The sequence below is a fragment of the Neodiprion fabricii genome, chromosome 5, assembly GCF_021155785.1.
Source record: "Neodiprion fabricii isolate iyNeoFabr1 chromosome 5, iyNeoFabr1.1, whole genome shotgun sequence".
NCBI classification, from domain to species: domain Eukaryota; kingdom Metazoa; phylum Arthropoda; class Insecta; order Hymenoptera; family Diprionidae; genus Neodiprion; species Neodiprion fabricii.
The window spans coordinates 3,333,128-3,346,424 of record NC_060243.1 but is presented as its reverse complement, the minus strand read 5'-3'; the positions used below and the strand labels follow the sequence as shown (position 1 = coordinate 3,346,424).

The 13,297-nt window shown below is 38.4% G+C and overlaps 4 protein-coding genes across 10 annotated transcripts; 1 reads left to right on the top strand and 3 right to left on the bottom strand.

Moving 5' to 3' along the window:
• Window positions 1-34: 34 nt before the first annotated feature.
• On the bottom strand, window positions 35-6,021 carry LOC124182104 (serine/threonine-protein kinase unc-51). 2 transcript variants are annotated; one of them, XM_046568924.1, is made up of 13 exons: window positions 5,543-6,015; window positions 5,369-5,461; window positions 4,912-4,962; window positions 4,754-4,823; window positions 3,805-3,981; window positions 3,426-3,660; window positions 2,928-3,239; window positions 2,569-2,841; window positions 2,182-2,441; window positions 1,719-2,087; window positions 1,350-1,477; window positions 1,133-1,268; window positions 35-1,025 (listed from the first exon to the last, which is right to left on the bottom strand). In XM_046568924.1, the coding sequence occupies exons 1-13, from the start codon at window positions 5,630-5,632 to the stop codon at window positions 952-954; spliced, it is 2,268 nt and encodes a 755-aa protein (XP_046424880.1). In that variant the 5' UTR covers window positions 5,633-6,015; the 3' UTR covers window positions 35-951. The 2 variants fall into 2 exon arrangements, with proteins under 2 accessions (XP_046424880.1, XP_046424881.1); XM_046568925.1 differs by lacking the exon at window positions 1,133-1,268 and having other exon boundaries at window positions 5,543-6,021.
• Window positions 6,022-7,125: 1,104 nt separating this feature from the next.
• On the top strand, window positions 7,126-8,119 carry LOC124182117 (DNA-directed RNA polymerase III subunit RPC9). The gene is made up of 3 exons (XM_046568956.1): window positions 7,126-7,463; window positions 7,546-7,816; window positions 7,894-8,119. Exons 1-3 carry the CDS (start codon window positions 7,456-7,458, stop codon window positions 8,011-8,013), a joined length of 399 nt encoding a protein of 132 aa, XP_046424912.1. The 5' UTR covers window positions 7,126-7,455; the 3' UTR covers window positions 8,014-8,119.
• On the bottom strand, window positions 8,051-10,096 carry LOC124182115 (density-regulated protein homolog). Of its 6 annotated transcripts, none has more exons than XM_046568947.1 (6): window positions 9,969-10,096; window positions 9,582-9,697; window positions 8,783-8,867; window positions 8,541-8,717; window positions 8,254-8,393; window positions 8,051-8,175 (listed from the first exon to the last, which is right to left on the bottom strand). In XM_046568947.1, the coding sequence occupies exons 2-6, from the start codon at window positions 9,654-9,656 to the stop codon at window positions 8,131-8,133; spliced, it is 522 nt and encodes a 173-aa protein (XP_046424903.1). In that variant the 5' UTR covers window positions 9,657-9,697; window positions 9,969-10,096; the 3' UTR covers window positions 8,051-8,130. The 6 variants fall into 6 exon arrangements, with proteins under 6 accessions (XP_046424903.1, XP_046424907.1, XP_046424904.1 ...); XM_046568951.1 differs by having other exon boundaries at window positions 9,965-9,983; XM_046568948.1 differs by lacking the exon at window positions 9,969-10,096 and adding an exon at window positions 9,784-9,958.
• A 988-nt stretch (window positions 10,097-11,084) lies between these two features.
• LOC124182110 (transmembrane protein 120 homolog) lies at window positions 11,085-13,170 on the bottom strand. The gene is made up of 6 exons (XM_046568941.1): window positions 12,803-13,170; window positions 12,397-12,515; window positions 12,158-12,316; window positions 12,000-12,092; window positions 11,687-11,904; window positions 11,085-11,511 (listed from the first exon to the last, which is right to left on the bottom strand). Exons 1-6 carry the CDS (start codon window positions 12,869-12,871, stop codon window positions 11,105-11,107), a joined length of 1,065 nt encoding a protein of 354 aa, XP_046424897.1. The 5' UTR covers window positions 12,872-13,170; the 3' UTR covers window positions 11,085-11,104.
• Between the last annotated feature and the right edge of the window lie 127 nt (window positions 13,171-13,297).

Sequence of the window (13,297 nt, the reverse complement as noted above, 5' to 3'; positions counted from 1 at the left end):
TATACTAGTTTATATATTTTTTCACAATATGAATATAGGAATATCAATCCGATAAGCAGAAACAAATCATAAAGAAAAGTTTATTAATATTATATTTTACTAATTCTATACATGGTATCAGGTATCGGTATGTTATTGGCGAATAAACTATGTATGAATTTTTGACGGACCTCTAAAACCTTTATTTGCTGATCATTGCTCGCTATTCTTTTTCAAACTTACGTTTAATCAAGGACACGTACGGCCGTTCAGTACACGTCTGTTTATTAATTGATATTAAAGAAACGTTAGTATATTTTCCTTCAACCACGAATAAAGTGCAATACATGTATTAAACACGCGTACACAGGCATGTACTATTATTATACCTCCACTCAGAGGTAAATGCGTGCATACATACAAAATGTATGCCACCAGTAGTGTGATTTCAACCCTTAGATTTGGAAAACTGTCATACAGGGTTGTTAAAATGAAAATGTCTAACGTGAAGCAGTTGTGAAAATCATAAAACTTACCGAGCAATTTGTAAATATAAAATTAAAAACAAATCGCCCATTCATGCTTTGCATTATATTTTGACTCGTCTGTTATACCAGTTTTACATTGTTTTCGATTATCTTGAATTTACGCAGTCTAACATCGCCAACTTTATCCAACAATTATAGAATTCGATGGATATTCCAACACATAAAGTGTACTTGCACGGATGTATGCGTAGATATCATATAATCGATGTTCAACAATGATTAAGCAATATTACCCAAAAAAAAAAACCGTATATATATATATTGTCAAAGATAAATTCAAATTATGGTAAGTAATATGAAACTACGACAACGCGAAGGTCGTCTTGCTTTGTTACTCAGATGAGTTTTCTTTTTTAAATCAATATTTCAGGATACAATACAAGTTGGGCGGGAATTTGTATTTTTGCGGCCAAATAGTTTTATGTTACGTTGGATCCGTCGCGTAGATGTAACCTTGCTGTTGTAGAACATATAATCTCTTCTCAACAGCATCCTTATCTAAAAATGTAAGTGCTTATTAGTCTTGACTATTTACATCGCGTAAACCAGGTATAGTAGATTAACGCTTATTAAACTTATACGTGTTCAGTCAGTGTTAAACTTACATTTAGTTAGAAGAGCCCTGTCTTGGCTATGACTGACATGTTGTGATAAAGAATGCAGAAGTATTTGAGCAGTATGATACCTCTGGAAACATTCTGCTGGGTTTCCAAAGAGCTCGTCAAGCGCTGCAGATTGACACTGAAATTTTTTTTTTTTTTTAATGATTGTCACTGATCAATGGATTTGGACATCAAGACACAAAAAGGACTGAAAAATTACCATTTGAATAGCATGATTGTAGAGGATTTTATCTGCAGTTGCACCAGCTTGCCTCAATAGCCCAGCACTGTTGAGTTGTTTACATTCAGAAAGACACGATCGGAACTTATCGTTCATTACACTGACCACTAGAAATAATTGTATCGTAAATTAGCAAAGCAACATGATACCCTATTGCTTCGAATGCAAGTTGATAGTTAATTTCGAGATGAGGTTAAAAATGATCTTTCAAATATACGTGTCAAAGCAATCCCAAAAGAAAAACAACTGATGAATTGTAAAGAAAGAATATTTTTAAGAGACAAAATTTTTTGCACATTCTGAGGATAAATGTTTGAGATTTAAAGCAGAAAAGAATATATTATGTACCTTCTTTTACACTCGCCGTTGGTTGTAGTCTGCCAGCTTTCAACTGTTGGGTAGCCAATCCCAAACCTGAGCTGAGAAGCTGAAGCGCCCTGACGAGAAGCACAACCTGCTCAGCTCGTCGTCGAGTCACGGCACCACTAGCCTGCTCCAGGGAACCTATGGGAGCTCCAAGGGGGCCTGCGCGACTCCGTGCCACTTCACAGACACACTCGCACAGCGCGACAACAAAGTTCAATTTGGCTAATATCTCGTTGTGTTCTCTTTCTAAAAGTGTTTCTTCCGGAAGTTCGGGAGCAAGGAAGGTCAGTGGACGGTCGTCTGTGGTGAATTGGTTAGTTTCAGGGAAGAGATTTTGAAAACTGCCAGCTTCTGCGGAAAATTATTACATAAAATCATTTGCATGACGTCCCTCTGGTGGTAATCAAAGAAGTGAAGAACTGTTCAAATGAAAAGTGGGACGCACCAGATATTTCAGGCAAAGTAACAGCACGAGTACCAAAAGGGATAACAGGCGAATGCCTCAGAGTATTGTTGTTGTCGTGTAGAGCTCTGGTAGTTGGAGATCCTAAAACTGCCAAAGGCCCGGTGAGCAGAGGCGATGATCCACCGTTATTGCCTGAAGAACGTCGCAGTGGTGAGCTGCCACTGGATGTATGGGAAAAGGAATGTCTCGCAACAGGACTGACCTGCCACGTACTTGGAGGTGGAGGCGTTTCACTTAGTCTATAAATATAAGGTAAACAACAAAACGCAATGAGTCATTGACTAACTTACGAAATCAATCGTAGTTTTACTAACCAACGTAGGGTGGATAGTTCTATTAATCAATAGAATAACTGCATTACTCTACCTTCTACCCGGTGGAGTTCCAATCACAAACTGAACGCTTGGTGGGCTTAGCGAGCCGATGTCTGGAGCATAGCTATGGCGGGTATCGCTGCTGCGTCTCATTGTTATGGGCTGTGACCTAGGCACACTGCTACCCTCGACTCTTGACCTATTTGACGATGGCGATGACGGCTGTACTATGTTACGTTGGGTTGGTACTGGTATTGGTTCAGATATTGGAAGAAAACTGGGTCTAGGAGGACTAACAGCTTCGCGACTGTTCTGTTTGACATACCTGGTAAAAATTGTGTCCCAAAGTTATCCGGCCATTTACTATTTTGCAGTACTTATCTCATTTTGTTAAAAATTCAGCAGTCTTACTTGATTGGTTGTGGCATGTTATTTTCGGTTTCGCTACTGAGATCGCTCGGTACTAGAACAAAATCGTCATCTGGACTAGAACAGGGGCTGTGAGCCTCTGGACCAGATCTAGGACTGCTAGGTCCTGTATCAACTGTCGCTAATCCTCCAGGAGATGCGGGAAGCTCAACCGGTAGAGGGCTGACACTCTCCCTGGGTCCTTGCAAGAATGGGTGATTGAAGAATTCGTCGAATGGCATGCGATCTCTGGCATTACGTCGTAACAAGCCAACCAAAAGGTCTGAGAGTTCTGGTGATGTACCAACAGGAATTCTGAAAGAGGAATTACTGTTAACATCAGGATAATTAATCTTGACTCAATAACTGCAGCAGATGTATTGTATGAACTTGTACAAATTTATGGAACTCTATTTACTTAAAATATTGTTCACCCAGATAGTGAGTCTTGGTGCGTTCATTAAATTAGAATATTTAAACAGTTAAATGTGAAAAATATACTTTGGGCCCAGGTTGGCGTTCTTCTCGTAAAATAGTTTCAGGGCCTGAGGCGTGTGGGCTTGGAAGGGAGCCTTGCCTGTGAGACACTGGAACACAATCGTTCCTAATGACCACAGATCGGCCTTAGCATCATACTGTAGAGACATTATAACTTCAGGTGCCATGTACATCGGTGAACCACACAGAGTTGCAGCCATTACGCCATCTTGCAAAAATCTGGCAAAGCCAAAGTCCGCTAAAAAAATGCATTCTCAATATAACATATACTGAAAAAATCCACAGGAGAAAAAACGACTACAGCAATCGACGGAGAGAGTTGCATTATGTTGGTAGATACACTCACAGATATTGTATTCTAAGGACTTTTCTTCCAACTTACCAATTTTCAGAGTAATCTGATGGGGCTGAGGGCAAGCCTTCCCGCAGCAATGACTCAACAATATATTTTGAGGTTTGAGATCGCGGTGAACAACGCCTTTAGCATGTAGAGCTTTCATGGCACCGGCAAGCTGTTTCAAGAACACTCTGATTGTGTCTTCAGATAATGTGCCCTTTACTATAAAAAGAATAAAAAATAGATTCAGGATTAGCTACTACAGTAAAACTTCAGTTATACGTTTTTAAAGGGATATGGCAATATTGATATATAAGTGAAAATAACTTTAGGGTGAAATACTTAAGTATTCCAAACCTTCATGGTTCGAAAATGAAAAATTTATGATTTTCAGTGGTTTTATAGGTCTCATCTCGTCATTTAATTCACCTCTAGCAAAATTGAACGATATTATTATTAGAGCATTTCAAGATGGCATGCGCTAGTTTAACCCTTCGAGAATACACCGGGTCATTCTGACTCATACCTTTTTTTGTAAAACAGTAATGTTTCAAAGAATTCTCTTCCCTAATAATAATAATATATACATATATATATTTTTTGCCATTACGACTTATATTTATAATTCTAAACAACACTATCACATTTTATGATAGTGAAAGCGTATCCCTGAATTTTTTCAGGTAGCTCAAACCCATACATTCGAAATGGTAACACATAAAAGATTAGATAGGGTCATCGAGACAGCACTAGGGGATGTAATACGTAGCATATAATTGCGACAAACCGTTAAACGAGAAATAGAAAAGTAAAATATTTTCACTAGTGACAATATGTAGAAATTGTCAGGACCGAGAAAATGTAATGTATAAACGAAAAAATACGTACAAGTGCGAAACGTATAACTGAGGTTGCACTATACTACGAAATGTGGCTCCAAGTTTGATGAGTGTCATTTATAACAATTACAATCTGGAATATTCCAAATACGTACCACTCAGGTAATCTGCCAAGTCACCGCCATTACAATATTCCATAACCAGGAAGACATTGTGATTAGACTCCTGTAATTTAGTTCAATGGACTGTTTAGAAGATTCAAAAAGATTCATTTGGTATTTATGAATTATTATTGAGAATGTGAGGTACGAACTTTACAATCCAGCAGTGCAACGACATTGTCATGATGAAGCTCAGTCAACTCCTGTAATGAAGTAGTTATTATATTATGTTAGATACATTGGAATCGAAAGATGGTCAGCTGGAGGGGATTGAATACATTAAAACCTCATCAGTTACGCTCACCCAGCAAGGGTGGAGTTAACACGGATAACGTAAAAAATGAATAGTCAAAATAACAATTGTGAGTAAAAAACTGGTGTAGATATTACAAAGTGGTGGAAGCAGATGGGAAACCCGTTCGGGCATGACATGGATAGTAGAGGTTATACCGTACTTCACTAGACAGAACAAAAATAGATCCGGATAAAAATATGTCGCGGCAGCGGCGTGCCTGGTTTAAATGTGTGAGAATTTTTCTTTTTTTTCTTTCAAAGTTTACTTATATATCCCTCTAGACACGGATATACTTTTGAGGATGGTTCACTGACCTTTAGGATTTTGATCTCCTTCCCCAAGAGGTTTTGCGACTTGGCTAGACTCTTTTTGGTGATGCTCTTGATGGCAACAACGAAATTAAGTTTCTGTAAAGAAAGAGGCAACGTTATAATAGTTGACAATGAAAACGACAATGAACGTGCGATCGCCTAACCCGTTTCAGTTACCTTGCGATGTCTGCCTTTGAATACAACGGCAAAAGCGCCGTGGCCGATCAGGTCTTTCGTATTGTATTCGTAATCCCCGACGATCTCCATTCTCACAATCAATTATTCGTAATTTGGTTGAGAATAATCTTTGTAGCGAGTATTAGTTTACAAACAAAATAGTACAGTGCCAACATAACACAAGACTCCACATCGCCCTGAGAGATCAATACGCGACGAACCACAAAGCGTTTGTATTTTTTGGAAAAAATTTAATAAGTTTCCACATCTGCGGAGCGATGTGTTACTCCTACTCTACGTCATAACAATACACCGATTTTACCGCACAATTTTCAACTCCGCAATCGAAACAACCGCCCGGACAATGGTGCAATAACTGAATAACGTTCCCGAAAAATAGCACGCAATTTTCCCCCTTCAGAAAATGTCTGAACGTAGAGCCGCAACTTATCTGGTGAGCGGTTGTATTAATACGCGAAGTAGTCCCGATCAGCTGTTGGCCGTCGCACGCCTTTTGCCCTCCGCCAACTTGAGGTTGCCTGACGCAGTTCAAACACTATTTACCGACATCAGTGTTAGCAACTGTACAATAAGTATCGCACAACTAGGACAATTACACGTCCACATACGATATCCGACCATGTAACGGTATCGTACGCAAATATATGATAATATGGAGTATCGAACAAGAAAATGAAATAAAATTAAATTTAGTTAAAATTTACAATATTTCGCGCGCTCACAAAATTTTCCGGCTGGTGTCTCTCGATCGCTACAGCGAGCACAGCGAGCCGATCCGGCACTTTTTTGACTTTTTTTTCCCCATCAAAGAGCACATTTATACTTTAATGAACAACTGATTAATTGATACTGGATCTACTTTGATTTAAACAAAAATTTTGAACAAGCAAGTTTCGCGCCGTGTGGGTGACCGACACGAGAGACGATCATGAAATAAAACTGGAATTGAGTGTTGGGTGCAATATAAGGGTACGGTAATAACATTTAAATTTTCTGTGCAGCATCAATGATACATTTCAATATAATCCAAAAATACAATAATTTTTTCTCAAATACGATAAAATTGGGTCCTGCGTACGATAGGCGCGATCTTCGGGGTTGTTACACTGACTACGTGCATTCCAAAATCTGAGCCCAGAGTTGAGTTGAGTTGAGTTGAGTTGAGTTGAGTGGAGTTGTGTACAATCAGCTGATTCTCGAGTGGGCCAGGCACTGATCTTAAATCGGTGTAATTGTTGGAAAAGATATTGCAGCCTTCAGTGTACGACTGTGGCAAACCTGCGATTATGAGCTTGACTGATTGTGAGTTGTTCACTCTTTTTCAAATAAAGCAGTTATTAGTTCCTAAGCAGTTTGTTTCCTAACAATATACAACAATCGAATCTGGACTACCATTGAATTTGAATTTTGGCGCGACAACTCCAAACCTAACTCCTTTTAACGCCCGTTTCCTCCAAAACAGTTTTTTCTTTGTAGTTTGAAGATTAAACTTCGATTGCTGTTGAAGGGATCTGGTTTAATTAACTCTGCTCTAGGTGTATATTTAAGTTGAGTTATAGTTTTCGAGTTGTCGCAAGTAGAACGCAAGTAGAACGCGTAGAGTTGGCCAGAGTTGACTAGGGTTTTAGAACGCGCACATTGTAGTGTTGATCACGAATGTTGATACTTCACGCGTGTTGTAAACGGTATCTGCGAAATACGTATACTCAAGTAAAGTTTGAATGATGATGATGCTCAAGTAATTATAATATAATAAATAACCAGTCCGGGATGATGAAGCTGACCGTCCTCAGATTCAATTTTTGTCAAATATAAACGCGGTACGTGTCCATACTGTTTATTCCGAAACTAGCCTAACCTATCTGGTGACCTACTGGAATTGCGTAAACAGGATGGAACTGTGAGTACAGTAAGAGGGACGGCGGAGGTCGCCCGTTACTCCTAATTTCTTCATTAATTATTACGAAATTCCAATTTCTAAGGCAAAAGGCGTGTGTCGGATACCTGAGCAATTACGAGGTATTGGAAATCTTGCAAGGGGCTAAATCTAACAAGCAGCATCGTAAGCCCCATAATCAGTTGGCTACGATTAGTTATCAAACTATAAGATACCTGGAGGACACACCATCTAAGAAACATACACCAGAATCAATTACAGGATTTTTGAAAGCAGTCCAAGCTTTTAAGTTGACCAAATGTGAAAAGCTTACCCTACTTAATTTGTGTCCGACGACTGCGCTTGAAATTCAATTGGTAAACAATTTGTACAATAATGAGCTAATATTGATGTTCACTTAAGCCAGACATGAATGTAACACAATTATATGCAGGTAATCGAAGATAGTGAAGAGAGGTTGACAGAAGACGAAGTAAACTCCTTGCTCCAAGTGATCGCAACACACCTGGGTAACGATAAGACAAATGATATGGAAATGGATACTGACCAGTAAGACGTGTGTTATGGATAGCAACTGATAATCATTTAGCTTATTTTATGTACATTTATTTATAATAAACATCCGAGGTCATGACAAAATATCAATTAGCATACGTAAATGGCTGTACCACTATCTTTTCTGATCGCCAAGGTCATCTATTGAATCCTCATCAATCTGAAAAACGGTCATTAGTGTATATTGAGTGGATTTTATTCAAGTCGTTATTTTTTTGATATATCAAATATAACTCACTTGTGGCCACTTTTCAGGGATAACGTCATACAAGTCATCCTTGACATCTCCTTGAATTACTATTTCGTCATCCCCCGTTACACTGGAGCCACATGCAAATTTACTACCAAAAAATTTAGCTGCTACTTTAAGGTCGATATCTGAAAAAAAGATGAAAACAGCTTTACCAGACTGTTGTGCTCTATGGTATATTATCATTTTGCAGCTTGTGCCAAACAACAATGATCTTGAGTAGTTTCAGCATATGGAAATTGGACAAGATATAGTATGTTTTTCAATGTACATACCAAACGTACTAAGACCCGTAACAACTGTGACAGACTTCTTTTTGCCTCTTGGAGCCCTTGAAACAGTTACCAATTTTGGTACGTCTTCTTTCTTCTTTGTTTTTAACATTCCTTTACCACCTCGTTTCTGTCGCTTCTTCTCATCTTCCCCACCTCCCGAATCAGCTGCTGCATCCTCTGCAACATGAAATCGCCTTGCGTGCCAGAATGATGTTCAAATTGAAAAACTAAAAAACGCATACCTAATTTAACTTTCTCAAATTCTGTAGGAAGGTTTCTCTCCAGCCAGTGTTTGCACTTCTCATATTCCGGATAATATTCGCAGTACTGCAAAACGATTATTAATGTAATATTAGTGGAAGTAATAGGTAATCAAAAGGGTCCGAATCCAAGGCAGTGACTTTACATTGTGTCTATTCGCTGCCCTACAGAGTCAATCTATATAGGACATTCTAAATGTGCCAAATGCTAGTGTGTTACAAAATTTTTGGAGTAGAGTGTCCCAACAAGTTTTCGAGGTAAACTAATTTTTATGTAAAGATAATTTTTGGGTAACACAATCTGAAAGTTAGAGAACTGGCAACATAGTTCGTACCTTTTGTGTGCGTGTAGTTTTCAATAGTGATACAATACAATCATTCATTAACCTTTAGAGGGCTGACATTTTTCCCTTGATACTCGATATTTTTTAGAGGTATGATTGATGGACATAAATAGTCAGCATGTCCGGTAGAGTTTCCGAATTACCTGCTGGCTCCTAAAGGAGTCAGGCCAGCCCTCCAAAGTTCAAACGTCTAGCAAAGGTATAAAGAGGACGGGCTTCATGCAACGTTTGTCACTCGTCTTAAACGTGCCTCGAATAATCGTTCACACTCCAATTTTTTTCTTTTCCGAAAAATTCGGGATAATTAAACGTCAATTTGAGTCAACGCTTAGAATGGCCGGAATGTAGCGTGATTGTTCACTTTGTAGCACGCGTAGACACTTTGAAGACTTCAGGAGAAACGGAGGACAAATATCAGCAGTAGTGCTTATGCTTACTTCGATGGGAAGTGAACAATTTCCGCAGTATTGTACCCTTAGTGGATAAACGAAATCAGCTTTAGGTCCTGACATCCTCGATCTTAACCTCACTTATTACTTTGAATCGACCCGCCCTAGATAGGATAAGAAAAATTTCACTCGAAAATTAGATAAATATAGATCAATTTTTGACTGTAATTTATGATTTCTATGCTCGCACACTTCTTTAAACAGGTCAATACTAGTTTGCACAGTTATCAAATCTCCGGGCGAAAGGTTATGATTAGGAATTCAAGGTGTTTCAAGCAAGTTTGAGGTGCGTAATAACAATGGTAGTGTGCAGTATGCACGAAGTAATACTGTAGTTGCTGTAGTTCGTTGAAATCGTCGAAATGCCTTACAAACCATGGAAAGTGCGGTGAAAGCCTTTCTTCGTTGTCTAGTTTATCGATGTTTAGCGAGATGGCGATACTGTTTGACAATAAAACAAAAAGTTTGAAACGCTCCTCGGATAATTCGAGTTTCAAACAATTACCGACGGGTAGAATAAGTTTACATTATGTCGTTAACGTAGTTTTATAGAAACTATTGTATTTTAGATATTCGGTTCCGTTACTGGGGTTGAGCGAATAAGTTAGTGAATGTACATGCATACATATTATTACATGAATAATGCAATGTGTACTATTGTCATTAAAGATGATATTATTTTAAGAAATCACTGTATTCTTTGTAAGCGATCATAAATCACGTTTTTGAGAAAATTCCGCACTGTGACTCGGTATAGATGGGACTGCACATACCCAAATCAATGACAGATACACTGACAATGTTGAAAATCACAGTACATTTCATTTTTCAACGAAATATCCCATGTATAGACATACGCGCGTATTTGTAATTGTGTATGTAATATGGTGTTGTCACATGCATACTCTACACTAAATTTATATTTTTTACGCTAAAGTATGGAAAATTAGTTCGCACAATTCTTATACGATATGATTGTTCGGTTATGTGATAAATTATACAATTCACTGTTATTTACACATACACATTGTACATTAAATACATTAAATGTAGAGAATTATCATATAACACAGCCTGTCGTACATACACAGTACACATGCGTTGTATTCATTTACGGTATACAGCAAGATTCGAATAATACAACGTAATTAGAAATGTTATAAAGCTTTCCGTTCGCAATATCCAGCGAAGTACCACATTTTCACATGTCAAGCATAAGAGAAAAGTGATAAGAAATCGAGAAATGCCAGTAAATGTTGTTCACTGATTGATGTTGACATATTTTTCAGAATGCTACATTATGAAAATACAAAATAATATGTTCAAGTCACGAGATAACGCTACTAGAAAAAAACCTATTGACAATTACATTGAACACGCAATTTTTGCAATCTTAATAACCCGCCTGAGTAAGGCAATTTCTCTGAAATTTGTTGGAGTAGCAATGGGGCATTTGCGAGGTTTGGGACCATGTTTTATAATTGCCAGAAGTTCATTCTAACGCAATTAGTTTATTCGGATTTATTCTCAGAGTTTTTTTTCACAGTAGCCTCTTTTCTACGTTCTGTTATTGACGAGAAAACACCTGGCAAGCTGTTTCGAACGCGCTCGCGTAATTTCTGGGGTATAACCATAACCGTAGTTATCGTGTTTCCTAGAAAGAGCACGAGAAATGTAAAACTCAATACGGGAACATGCCAAGTCGCCTCAGGATGCCATATCAGCTTGTAGAGTGTATAGGCGTTGAACAATTGAAAAAGATAGCCCACAAATAAAAATGGAAGAAGAAATGACAGTCCGCGCCACATCCAGGAATGAAAACCTTCGATTGTTATGTCCATGTTGTGCCGCTCACCCAAGGCCTTCAAACGATATAATACGCCGTGTTGATATCGGAACTGCAGATATTGAACCACGCCTATAACATATGACATTTGTAAAATTAATTATTGCGATTAAAAAGTTAATTTTTGAATATCCTGATTTTTCAGGTTACCAGGTTAATGAAATACCATTAATGTCGTAATTTGGAAATAAATATCGAATGAAATGGGAACACGCATCGAAACGTAAATATCAAGGTAATTACTCACTAATGTAGACGTTGAACCACATAAACTGGCCACGAAAAGCATACCAAGGACCTGTATTTGGCCAAACCAATAGAACTCCGGATACTACAGTTGACAAGAAATGATGAAAACGCCACCAACCTTTTATTCTTGATCCATTGACCTTCAATATACTCTCACGTATAGTCAATGTGCAGTAATACCAAACCAAGAGAAACATGAAGCTTAGCTCCAGTGTCCTAAAAGGTGAATAGACCCAAAATTATCTTGTTTGTTGCATATGATAGCTGCTATATGATACAATGATAACGACATTCTGATCAATAGATCTTACCTCACATTGGTGAAGAGATTAACAACAGATAAGACAAAGCCGATCATCGACAGAACTAACTTGAATTTCTCATATTCGTCTTTGTACTTAAACCTGTGGAACGATACAAGATTAACTTCATTTTGAAACTTAAATCCCACCAGAGGGTGAATACTCACTTGTCCATTTTGTTTAATATTGAAACATTGACATTGCCCAGTATGATCTTCAAGTAAGTCCCGTTTGGTTTTGGCAATATCTGTTCCATTTCGTGTAACTGTTCAAGTCGTCTGTTTATGTCCTTATCTAAAGATTGACGCACGTCACTAGCATCTAATCTGACAAGGGATAGACAACAGTAAAAATTTGTTGACATGTTCGCTTCTCTGAGATTTTAACATGTAGTCTTTCAACTCACTGCCTGAGAGACTTGGTTATCACGTTCATTCTATATCGCTGGTGCGATATTCCCTGCAAACATTTTGCCTGAAGCTCGCCTACCTCTTCCAACTTTGCACAGTACTCTCTGTTCAACGCCTGTAATATACAAAGCATATGTTTATCTATAAGGAGGTGAATTAGAGGAGATAATGTTGTGGGATCCCAACTGACCAATTAACAAATCTGTATAAGATGAATATTACGTTACAATTACGACTTGAACGAAAATCGCGATAAGCAAGTAACTAAGTCTATATGTACGAAGGTGTTTTGGGAAATAACTGCAGACCTAGTTGAAATTCAAAAGTCTGTGCACCCTTTATCCTAACCTAAAGAATTTATAGTCTACCATTGTGACTTTAATTATTCAAAGATCTCCGTACCTCCAGGACTTTGTACTCTTGCGTTAACTCATTCCAATCCTTGAGACAAGTTTCCACGTCGGTATCCATCTTTGCCAAAAATCCTTAGGTTCGGATCCGAAAAATCGAAACTCAACGCGAGGTTTGGCGGCTACTGGGTTCCGCGTCTCCGCTCTGTTGCGTAAAGCAACGATGACTTATCGGTATTCGATTGACGCGACAGATAAACATGGGTAGTATAATCGCACTGTCGCTACGCCGTTTGTAGATGAAGCCCCAATCAATGCCGCTGACTGTCACCACTTGTCGAACCGAACTGACCACGGTCACGTTAAGTTTGGGGGGATTAATTACCACGACCTTTGTCTTTTACTGCATTCACAGCTAGCGAACGACCGATCGAACTGGACTGATTGTGAACTAGACTGAACACTTCGAGTCCGGGAATAGACAAGGTCGGTAGTAGCCAAATTATTGTCCCATCTCGGCAAAGAATGGCGCACGCTACGCTTCGCA

Excerpts from the sequence above, each read along its gene's own strand:
- LOC124182104 (XM_046568924.1), bottom strand. The coding sequence starts at position 5,632 with ATGGAGATCGTCGGGGATTACGAATACAATACGAAAGACCTGATCGGC. Across the intron at positions 2,842-2,927 it reads AACATGCCACAACCAATCAA|GTATGTCAAACAGAACAGTC; the intron begins GTAAGACTGCTG and ends AATTTTTACCAG. Across the intron at positions 1,478-1,718 it reads AACGGCGAGTGTAAAAGAAG|TGGTCAGTGTAATGAACGAT; the intron begins GTACATAATATA and ends AATTATTTCTAG.
- LOC124182117 (XM_046568956.1), top strand. Across the intron at positions 7,817-7,893 it reads CTGCGCTTGAAATTCAATTG|GTAATCGAAGATAGTGAAGA; the intron begins GTAAACAATTTG and ends AATTATATGCAG.
- LOC124182115 (XM_046568947.1), bottom strand. The coding sequence starts at position 9,656 with ATGTCAGGACCTAAAGCTGATTTCGTTTATCCACTAAGGGTACAATAC. Across the intron at positions 8,718-8,782 it reads ATTTGAGAAAGTTAAATTAG|AGGATGCAGCAGCTGATTCG; the intron begins GTATGCGTTTTT and ends TTCATGTTGCAG. Across the intron at positions 8,394-8,540 it reads TACGGGTCTTAGTACGTTTG|ATATCGACCTTAAAGTAGCA; the intron begins GTATGTACATTG and ends TCTTTTTTTCAG.
- LOC124182110 (XM_046568941.1), bottom strand. The coding sequence starts at position 12,871 with ATGGATACCGACGTGGAAACTTGTCTCAAGGATTGGAATGAGTTAACG. Across the intron at positions 12,516-12,802 it reads AAGAGTACAAAGTCCTGGAG|GCGTTGAACAGAGAGTACTG; the intron begins GTACGGAGATCT and ends TGTATATTACAG. Across the intron at positions 12,093-12,157 it reads ATATTAAACAAAATGGACAA|GTTTAAGTACAAAGACGAAT; the intron begins GTGAGTATTCAC and ends ATCGTTCCACAG.